At 38.0% G+C, this 11,198-nt stretch overlaps 2 protein-coding genes and 1 long non-coding RNA gene across 4 annotated transcripts in view; 2 read left to right on the top strand and 1 right to left on the bottom strand.

The window, feature by feature from the left end:
- The window catches only part of LOC132910145 (uncharacterized), a 51,681-nt gene extending 41,352 nt beyond the window's left edge, over positions 1–10,329 (bottom strand). The window contains exons 1-2 of the long non-coding RNA XR_009658688.1: positions 10,254–10,329; positions 9,847–10,156 (exon numbers count right to left, since the gene is read on the bottom strand). This is a non-coding gene — a long non-coding RNA (uncharacterized LOC132910145). The remainder of the gene's footprint in view (positions 1–9,846; positions 10,157–10,253) is intronic.
- On the top strand, positions 666–2,503 carry LOC132910137 (vesicle-associated membrane protein 4-like). 2 transcript variants are annotated; one of them, XM_060965641.1, is made up of 6 exons: positions 666–885; positions 978–1,027; positions 1,111–1,158; positions 1,317–1,549; positions 2,007–2,082; positions 2,351–2,503. In XM_060965641.1, exons 1-5 carry the CDS (start codon positions 814–816, stop codon positions 2,042–2,044), a joined length of 441 nt encoding a protein of 146 aa, XP_060821624.1. In that variant the 5' UTR covers positions 666–813; the 3' UTR covers positions 2,045–2,082; positions 2,351–2,503. The 2 variants fall into 2 exon arrangements, with proteins under 2 accessions (XP_060821624.1, XP_060821625.1); XM_060965642.1 differs by lacking the exon at positions 2,007–2,082.
- Positions 2,960–11,000, top strand: LOC132910142 (long-chain fatty acid transport protein 4-like). The gene is made up of 13 exons (XM_060965649.1): positions 2,960–3,365; positions 7,300–7,450; positions 7,512–7,749; positions 7,970–8,198; positions 8,553–8,754; positions 8,976–9,168; positions 9,245–9,388; positions 9,478–9,615; positions 9,701–9,767; positions 9,849–9,939; positions 10,006–10,159; positions 10,257–10,312; positions 10,378–11,000. Exons 1-13 carry the CDS (start codon positions 2,995–2,997, stop codon positions 10,474–10,476), a joined length of 2,133 nt encoding a protein of 710 aa, XP_060821632.1. The 5' UTR covers positions 2,960–2,994; the 3' UTR covers positions 10,477–11,000.
- The last annotated feature ends 198 nt before the right edge of the window (positions 11,001–11,198 follow it).

Below are 11,198 nucleotides of genomic sequence, written 5' to 3'. Positions count from 1 at the left end.
GGATATCTCAGAGCTACGGATACCCCGAAAGGCTGGTCTATTTTTATATACACAAGCTCGTCCAATACGTTTTATTACGATCTGTCATCCACACGATCGACGTTTTTCTACTCTATAAGAATGACTCTACATATGCGAAAAGCTCGTGCAGGGAGCGAACGTATCACTTTTTTCTTTCGTCTTTTTTCAGAAAATAGGCGTTAAATCCTTTCGATGGCGCGGACAAAAGATTTAAGATTCCTATAGTTTACAGAATTTATTGCACATTTCGCGAAGAATCCCTGCACGTTCACACGACAATCATATTTTGTTATCTATCGTGTTGTACTCTATATCTGTGGTAGGATTTAGACCTTAGATGTTTATGTCGAAATAAAAGCAATATACATAACCAGACTAGATTTTTTAAATTTATCATTTAAATTATTTACTTATCTTTTACAAAAAAGAAGCAAAATAATTTCAGAAAATAATAGTCCCTAAGAAAAGCCTTTGTTCCTAACAAGAGTTGCTTTTTTTTTACGATAAAGTCCAAAGAGTATCACATGTATCACGGGAGATCAAATTCCAGCCACATGTACGTATTTGCATCCTATATTTTACCGGATGTGTCGATGACGCCATCTAACGTCAAGAGAGATAATCTACTAGAACCACCTCCAGTTCTCGATGGAACTGTGCAAACTGTGTCGTATCTTAGCAATATGGCTACGTGTCGAGTGTTCTTGTAGCGAGTTCGGGGCACGATCGTATTAAGTACTGTCGCGGGTTTAACGATCGTTTAATAAGACGGCATCGATCGACTTACTGATCATGAACATGTCAACGACTAGCAAATGGGATTTGTCCCGGGAGGACATCAAAAGTGCAGCAAAGGATGAAAAGGTGAGTAGTCTGAGACAAGTTGACTACTGTGGCTTCGTAGTACCGTAGGGCAGAGGTGTATTGGCGGGAAATTTAAATTTGGATGATTTCAGGAGTTGCTATTGGAACATGACAGCGATCCGGATGAAAATATGCTGTTCAAGTGAGTTGAACGTATCGAATGATTCTTTTCCCGTCTGGAATAATTGTTTTCGTATATTCTAATGGATAATATTTGTATTTTAGTCAACCAAGTACGTCCGCAGAAACTAAAGTGGATGGGAAGATGGATAAGTAAGAATATCTTCCATTTTTGTAAATAGAATCCGATTTTCTTTTCTACTATACTTCAACTTAATCTCGGGCGATAGATAATCGTTTCAGAAATAAAAAACGATAGTTACAAAATTTTTAAGAATCGTATCGCTGATACTCGTTTATTTGTGTTCTAGTGTTAGACTGCAAATTCAGGAAGTCACGGAGGTGATGCGGGAGAATGTCCAGAAGGTAATGGAACGTGGAGAGAGGCTGGAGGATCTACAAGAAGTTAGCGATCGACTGAGTATGGTTGGAAACGAATTTAGAGCGGCAGCGAAGAAAGCTCAACAGAGGGCGTGGTTGCAGAACTTTAAAACAAGGATCGTTCTCGTCACTATTACGGTGACCGTCGTCGTCTGTATCATTGGTATGACGCATATTATCATTAGAAGATGCATGTTAAGCGCATGTTTTTTTTCATTGCATTTGAAACAGAAATGCTCAATCATATATTCTGTAAGACCATACAAACACCTTAATTCAAAGAGAAAAATAAATCAAAAGCGCAGTAAGATATTTTTTGTCTTGAAAAAATTAAATTTCTAAGTATTCGTGGTAAGAGTTGATGTCTTACTCTTGGCGTGACGTTAATTATCGTCTAAGAGCAATTTACTATTTATCGATGTACAATTCTGATCTTTCAACTCTGATTGCGCATTTCTAATTTACTCGTCAATCGTCTGTGTTTATCTGTCGTGAACATAGTGCACCGCCGTATCATAGTTCATGCTGTTAGATTTTGTTCTTCATCACCTATCGCATAAAAAAGTGTCGCTCTAAATAAACACAGTTCACGTAGTCAGATCGACGCGTATCGTTTTCAGTTCTGGACATCATGGTGCTTTACCTGGTTCTCAGATAGCGAACACGGTGTAGCGAGCCCCGATCGTTTGATTCCAGGTATTCATCACTGTTTTCCAATTCTAATCTGTTTACACGCTTTTACCTTGACCTTTTCTTTTTTTACCTTTTTTAACAGTTAGGTAGATCGTTTATCAAAGTCGTTGCGAAATTTGTCGCATTATAATTAAACATAACAAGTTAAATGAGTTTTCTCTTGCATTCTTGGCACTATTCATCGCTCGTTCGATTGTGCACGCGTTTCATATCGCTTTGATGGTTGTTGAACAGTCGAACGTGTGCGCATTATTGGCGTTTTATTTTTCAGTATCCATCGTCGTGAAATATTCGTAACCGAAGGCACCTTCCGGATTGAAACACACTTTGCGAGCGTACGTTTATATTTGTACCTGTCTTTCATGGATTATCTACGTGTATTATTATCATAAGTTTATATAAATACATATATTGTTATTTTTAACCGATTCTCACGTCTTCGGAACCTTCGACTGTTCTACGTGTTCGCGTTCACGTTAGGAGAAATCATTTCGAAATTCGAACTATTTTGCTAGAAATTTGATTTTCATATAATATAACGCGTGTGTAGCCACAAAATACCAGTTTGAAACTGTGTATTTTGGCCTCATTAGTCCATTAGAAAATATAATATCGCCGTTATTATAATCAAATTCACTCTCATTACTTCTTGCTTTGTTCTTCTCACTCATAAATTAATTCTGTGAATCATAATTCTTAATAAGTATACGTTACCCTTTTCTAAATTACTAGAAAGGAATCATGATCAATTAGAATTACAAAAAGGAAGTTTCTTTGCGCGTTATCGCAAAACTTCCTTACACAAGCGAACGCAGCTACGGTGTACGATCTCCCCTCTACATTATACGTCACTGACTATCAATGACGAATACTCGCACATTTCGCGAGACGAGGCGAGTAAGTACGAGTGTACACATGTTGATGAACACAGTCGCATCGTGTGCACTGTACACCGTCGTCGAGCGGACGTTTAGTCGTGTTTTGGTCGCGGCATCGATCTCCTGTTCGCGTCGAGCGTACTTGTCATCGAACGTAAACCCAATCTACGGCAAATTCCTTCCTTTCTCTCTTCTTTTTGTCTTTTTTCCCTTTTCTCCTTCCTCTCTAAGGTTCACGCGTTCAAGGACGATCCATCGCGACCGAACGTGTGCCGACAGATCCAGGAACATGGCAGTGCACGAGTTGGTGATCGCGGTTTTGTCCGTATTTATCGGCGTTTATTTGTTCACGGGAAAACGACGACGCTTCATTTACTTGCTCTACAAAACCTTGCCTAGAGACGTGCTGTGAGTATTTGAGAAAGCTGAATTAAAGCTTGATAAGTTTAAATAGGAATGGAAACGCGCAACAGGTGCCATCGTGGCAACCTGTATTGTGTTTCTGTCGAAATATTTTTCGATGACATAATTATTTTTTCTTTCCGTTGGTTCAATGTTTACGCGTCGATACTTTAAACAAACTGGCTAATTGCGTCACGCGTTAATTTGAACAATATTATTAACAGAAGCATGGTCGATATTCCATTCGATAAACGGCCTTCGAATGACATGTTTGACGTTTAGTGATATTGCGACAAGACCACGTGCTCGTGTTTATAATCGAGATTCGCGTGATTGCAGGAAAAAGGAAGCGCGGCACGACTGTTGAAATAAATAACCGTCCACGATCCATTCGTGCGAATTCCTTAACAAAAGTGTGTTCTTAATCGTTTCTACCTACGCTTTTATAAATGCTTCTTCCTACGTAAACGTCTTCGAAAAAGACACGCGCGTTTCATATACTTAGTACAGTGCGGATTCTTAGATAAATACCTTTAATCCCCGTGATTCATTTCAAACGACATCTGAATAGGTCACCAGGCTCGGAACTATGTATATGCATCAGGCTGTAATATACGCCAGGTTCTTTCTCCTAACTCATCTTTTACAATTAGATCACTTAAGAAATTTTACGATACTATTGAACGCGATCAAAGGTCCTGCATCCGAGCGAGATCACGCGTCCGGGCGTGGATTCTCTTGAATATAGGACCTTTGATCGCGTTCAATAGTATCTCGCCCGGACAATAATCGCGTTCGTTATACGAGCGATCTTCTGAGTTCTGAGCAACATAAGGATCCGCCGAAATAAGTATATAGAAGTTTAAAATTTCGACGGAAGAATGAAGCTCTTCTTCCATGGATACGTTTCGTTCGAGACGCACGATAAAGGAATCGTATAAGACCCGGCCATTCGGCATTGATTTCCATCATGAAAATCGTTGATCACGAACCATCCTTGATTCACGAGCACGATCGCGAGAGTATTCTTCGTGCATGCGCGTAGTTGGCCACACGTTCATCTGCGGATGCATCCCGCGCATTGTGCTACCCTGAACGACCATTGTAGGGCCAATATGGAGCGCATGGAATTTAAACAACCGGCTGAATAACATTGTTTTGAAGCCGCGACTACGCTCGATGGCCCATCGTGTAAACGCCTCGAGTTTCGAGACTCGAGGGGATCTGGTTTCTACTGGATCGATCTTATTTTCTTTCTTCTTCGTTTCTGTACTTCGGTGTACACTTATTTTACGAGGATGTAAACAGCCAAAGTTTCAAAACAATGTGGTAATTTTTTTTATTAAGAATGGAAAGGAGAAAAGATTCTGTTACGATTGCAGAAAGTAAATCTAAAATTAGAAAACCTTTCAAATGCGTGTTCTATTTATATCTTGCTTTAAGATTATATAACTGTTCGAAATTTTTATAAGATTTAATTTAATTTATCGATAGATGGATACATGATACAGTGAAATGTATGCTGATCGATATACTGATTATACAACGTGCTCAAATGGCATGAGGTCAGCGTTTATTCATAATCGTAGTATTAGTTACATATTAATTGATAGAATTCTGCATTAAAAGTACTTTCGGTGAACATATATAGTATACGCTTCAATCGTAAACGATGAACTTTGCTATTTTCGTCAAGAATGAAAGAAAAATATTAATCCAGCGGCTGACAACTTGTAGTATGTTATATGTCGAGTGTAGTATGTCATCAACAGGATGTTCACAAAAAGTCCTAATGAAAAAGTACCCTTTTGTATCTCTCTACGCACTTATACATCCTTGAAATAAAAATTGCTTCAATTCCTTTTACTATCCTTCTACATTAATATTGCCAAAATCTAACTAAAGTTCATCATAATAACTCGATGGCTGAAATCTATTTGTCGTGATAAAACTGAAAGATGACTTACGAACGATCTATTCACGTTGTTTCATTTCTTTTCACCTTTCTTTGTGGCTAAGATTAAAATGAAGCATGAGACTGCGAGTTTGCCACGGAATCGGATCGAACCAACGCGACACGTCGTGTACAAACGATCGCAACAGGTTGTTGAAATATCAGTTACAGCGAGAACGATGGCGCATTGGCGCGTCGTTTATATTTGAGGGGCTATTGCACGCAAAAATGCGTAATCGTGCAAACATCATTTGCAAAATTTTCTCGTCGAAAGATAAACAGGCCGAGCGGCACGGCCTTGTCCGCCAACGAGTGCTGGATGCCAGCGTTTACATTCCATTAAGCGCTGGTCTATCGCGACTCGAAGAGTAACCGTCTCATTTGCCCTGTGTCGGAGTGCTCTACCCGATGCAGTTTCCTACGAGACTACATCTATTTTTATATTATTTTCGATTCGATGAAAATTTCTTGTCAAAAAATATATTCAAAATGTAATTGTTGGAATTTTAGTGTTGAATAAAAATGGAGAGTTACGGAAAATTGTAAATTTGTGTACTTGTGTATAATATGATCCTTTGTATGCGTTACTGTGTTTTTAATAGAGAAGAACGAAATTTGGGACAAAGCAGCTTAGAACGAAATTTAACTTTGATGATCTCGTGTAAATAATTTGAACAACGTTTCAGAAAAATGGAGAATCGTGTACTCGAATGATATTCCGTACAAAAGTTTTAACGTGAATCTCGATGCTTCGACGATTCACGACTGTGATAGAACTAATAACATATGACGAACAAATTTTTCTTATTTGTCGACATTTTAACTCTTTTAGATTTATCGGTTAATTATCAATCTGTGCAACAATTACAAATAAAGATACATAGGAGAACAAGTAATTTCGAAGAGACCGGGAAAGTTGTCTAGAGATAGTTATCGCCTATCTGCAGCACTAAGGTGAATACTTGCTGTGTGATTAACACATAGCAACGAAACCGCGAACGATGCATCGTAGTCGAGGGTTATCCTCATACCTAGCACGCATAGCTCGCTTCGTTATTTTATTTGATTTCATTTAATCACCGTGGAAGCGCTGGAAGGGACTGACCGCTGGTGTCGTATGCTCACCGCGATACGAGAGCTTCGACAAAGGCGTAATCTTCCGGGGACGTAGCGTTTCTTGCGCTTTTCTTGCGTTTGAGACTTGGCGTTAATGCGATTTCATATTTTTAAAAATATTCGTTCTATACTATTTACCTATTTATCTTTATTTTATTATTCTATCTTACTTGTGCACTTTAAACGCGTCGATGAAATCAAAACTACTTTTTTCCAAGAACGAGTAGACTGAAGAAGATATACTTAATGAATTTTAGAGAAAAGGAAATTCCAATTCTTTCTTGATTTTTTGATTTGCAGAATGCTACGATTTTTCTTTGATAAAATAATAATTGGTCAGACGCGGTGAAAAGAATCGCGGAATGATCGCATTCGCGTAGACGCATGTAACGCGCGTGTCAAGCCGTGAAATTACTCAATTGATTCGGAAAGAGAAGGACGTATCGTTAGGGAAGAACGTGACGATGTGCGATAGAGACACGTATCACCGAGCCAGAAAACATGTAACCAACCATATTCATTGCCCGTACCCTAATTCCTTTCTAATCATTTCATTTGATCCCTTTGCGACTAACCTCTTTCCCATCGCAGAAATGTGTTGCGTAGGATCCGCAGAATTGCCGTTAAAAATTGTCACTTATTTTAATCATACGCGACAATACATTCTCTATCGTCACATTTTTCTTGTTTCTTGCAATTAATGACCGATTTATATCGCTTTCTGATCAATATTCAATCTTTATTTCCGATTACTTTGTTTTCGATTTGGCAAAAGATGCGATAAATTTCGTAACAACGCTAAAGAATTCTTGGAAACTAGCGAATAAAAATTAAAGTTAGCAATGAAAAATAATTTTGTTTGGACAATAGGGGCGCATACAGGTTCGTTCGAGTGAACGTGTTGCTATGGTGGTGGGAGTGGCAAAACTTCACGGTGGCGAAATTATTCACGAGGCACGCCACTGCTAACCCCGACAAGATTGCATTCATCTTCGAGGACAAAGAATGGAGTTATCGGGAGGTGAGTTGAAATAATTACAGTCTGGAGAGCAACTCGTGATACTTTTGATTTGCGAACGCAGCTGGAAGAATACAGCAATCAATTGGGACGTTACTTCCATGGAAAATCTTTGTCTCGCGAAGATAGCGTTGGCTTGATCTTGGAAAGTCGGCCTGAGTACGTAGGTATCTGGTTGGGTCTGAGCAAAGCCGGCTTGGTGGGTGCCCTTCTTAACACAAACCTTCGGCAGGATGTTCTGGTGCATAGTATCAAGGCTGCTAACTGCAAGGCTGTCATCTTTGGATCAAATTTTAAAGATGGTAAATATTAAATTGTTACTATAATTGAAAACAGCAAATAGTAATTTCTCAGAAAATCCTGAATACGTCACGTAGTATAAATATATACTTTTCTGTCTTTTTAATAATTCAGAAGTAATACATAATGAATACCAAGTCAAACAGACATAAGTTAATTCCACGTTTTTCATTTATTTGTGTAATAGCATCTGAAACTGAGATTAATATGTCTTCTTTTTAGCTATTAACGAAATCAGGGAGAGGATTCCGAACGTGGCACTGTATCAGTGGTCAGAATTGCCCGATACCCCGTGTTTGGAAGGAGCAATCGATCTGAACCCGGAAATCATCAACGTCGATTCCAGCCCCTTGGATACCGTGGCTCTCGGCACCCCTAGAGACAAATTGATTTATATATACACATCTGGCACTACGGGGATGCCGAAAGCTGCCGTTATTACCAATTTAAGGTATAACATCTTTATTTTCCTTTTTGATTAATACTTCAGCGGTTTGAGCATGTTAGTAAAGAACTGACTTACGAGAATTTTTTATCCTGAAAGCTATTTCAGAGGAAACTTACATTTACCAATTTGCAAGAAATAATTAGCATGCGAATACAAAAGTTCTTGGTATCTCGATAACATTAAAATTTTCTTGTCATAGTTGTTAGAACACTTGTACGATGCTATTTTCTTAGAAGAAATGCGAAAATCCAGCCAATGTTCCTTTCGTCAAACACTATTCGAGGATGTCATACGAGCATGGTTTTCTGTGTTGCAACGGATCGTGACGCGGTCATGGACGATCAATCATCGTTTCAGGTACATGCTGATGTCGTGCGGCGTGAATTCTATGCTGAACCTACGACCGACCGATCGAATTTACAATTCTTTACCACTCTATCACACGGCTGGGGGATTAATTGGAGTAGGTCAAGCATTACTGAGAGGAATCACGGTTGTTCTCCGCAGACGCTTCAGCGCCTCCAAATTTTGGTCGGATTGCGTCCATTATGAATGCACGGTAAAGTTATTTTTGCGTTATTATTACTTTGGGTTTTCTTAAATTTACTATGAACATCAATTTAAATCTTGTCGAAAATAAAGTTTGTTCCATCTTCTTATCCTATGAGTTTCTTGTTGCTTTGAAAAGTTGAAAATTGGTAGAGAATGAGTTCAATATATATATTTCCTGTAACCATAAGGGGACATAATTCGTTGCATGAGAGAATACTTTGGTTATAGATAGCCCAATACATCGGAGAGATCTGTCGGTATCTGCTCACCGCGCCATCAGCTTCGTGTGACACCACGCACAAAGTTCGATTAATGTTTGGAAACGGTCTCAGACCTCAGATTTGGAAGCCTTTCGTGGAGAGATTCGGCGTGAAACAAATAGGCGAATTTTACGGTGCCACTGAAGGGAATTCGAATCTTGGTAATTCACACTCACTTGATACTTTATTTTTTGGTCGGTTCTGATTATAATTACTTTCTTTCTGAATTATTTTCAGTGAACATTGATAACAAGATTGGCGCAGTGGGATTCGTGCCACTCTGCGCTGGTTCCTTGTATCCTGTAGCGTTATTGAGAGTTGACGAAGAGACTGGAGAACCTTTGAGAGAATCAGACGGCCTGTGTATTCGTTGCAAACCTGGTTAATAACATATTTTTCTGCTAAAAATTAAAAACTCTAACATGTTTTCAATGTCCCATTTCTTTAACAAATTTTTTCATCTTTGTTAGGAGAGTCAGGTATTTTCGTGGGTAAAATCAATCCAAAGAGGGTGTTAAATGACTTCTCTGGATACGTAGATAGGAAAGCGTCGGAACAAAAAATTCTTCGCGATGTTTTTCGAAAAGGAGACCGAGTCTTCAATTCTGGTTAGTGAAATAAACGGATAAAGGATATTGAAAGACGTATCAAGGTATTTAAGAAAGATATAATTTAATTACATTGTTTATACAGGTGATATTTTACTCATGGATGAATTTGGATACTTCTACTTTAAGGATAGGACTGGTGATACGTTTAGGCAAGGCTTCTTAGTATAATTATGCAGATTTACATTTCATGATTTGAAACCTATTTCTTATCTTTATAATTGTTACTACAGGTGGCACGGTGAAAATGTCGCCACTTCTGAGGTAGAGGCTGTTGTCAGCAACTTGATAGGTTTAAAGGACGCAGCTGTATATGGAGTCGAGGTAATTGCCGATAAAAATTGATCGTTTTTTACTCAGAGTAGATTTAGAATGTTGTGTGATTAACAGGTACCTGGAACCGAAGGAAAAGCTGGAATGGCTGCCGTTTACGATCCAGAAAACACTCTGAACATCAAAGAAATGGCAGAAGGTTTAAAAAAATCTTTGCCATCGTACGCTAGACCTCTTTTCGTTCGGGTTTTATCAGAATTACCCATGACTGGCAAGTATTTTAATTCCAACCGATATATTTACTACCTTAGTTTTTGTATTTACTATCTTAATTAACATTTAAATGATAACAGTATTTATTTTACTAGGCACGTTTAAGTTGAAGAAAAAGGATCTTCAAGAAGATGGATTCAATATTAAAAAGGTAATTTTTTAATTTTTATGTTTAATATTTTATAATATATTATTCTTACAATTTTACTTATACAGGTTTCAGATCCAATTTATTTCCTTGACAACTCTGGTGTCTATGTGAAGCTGACGGAAGAAATTTATAACAATATACTCGATGGGAAGATCCGATTGTGAGCTAAATCCTTGAGAAAACTCAATGAAAGTATAAACAATCTCAATTTTGTATAATTTCTATTTATTGATGAGAGAAAGAGTCTATTAGATAGATTTATTTTTTGTCTACACAAATATCCGCAACTATTCCGAACATCTCATCTCAAAGTTAGCTCGAAAAGAGATTATATTTATACATATTTCTATATCTATTTTATTCTACGATCCTTGTCATCTCAAAGCTCTGTGATTCAGAATTGTAAAAACGGACCAAACAAATAGATTTAGTGCGTATATGTAAAAGAAAAATATTCCCGAAAGAAACTCATGTCTTGAAAATTGTGGATTGTTAATTCTTAATCGGCTAGATGTATTTTTATCTATTATATAGAATTGTTGCTAGAGAAGTAAGACTTTTAAGTTATTTTATAAAAAGCTGGTGGAGGAATCGAGCACAAAGCGACTGCAACTCTGTAAAGTAATGTGTGTAAAATGAAACATCGCGTCATAGTTTAATAAATTGTCCCCTTGTTGAGGAAAACCAATTCGAGCTGGACTTTGTCCCCTGGAGGTGCCTTACTTTACGCCCACCCGGAGTATTGTCTCTAATAGAAGCAGAAATCGTTGGTGCGCAGTCTCGACCGGAGTACAGTGACCCTCATCGTTATCAGACTGATGTGTAATATCAGATCCAATATTCTCTGCTATTCAACGACTATGATGGAACTAATAATTCAATAAAA

This window comes from Bombus pascuorum, chromosome 8, assembly GCF_905332965.1.
Source record: "Bombus pascuorum chromosome 8, iyBomPasc1.1, whole genome shotgun sequence".
Lineage (NCBI taxonomy): Eukaryota > Metazoa > Arthropoda > Insecta > Hymenoptera > Apidae > Bombus > Bombus pascuorum.
The sequence above is the reverse complement of the archived record's forward strand: the minus strand, read 5'-3'. Positions and strand labels throughout refer to the sequence as shown.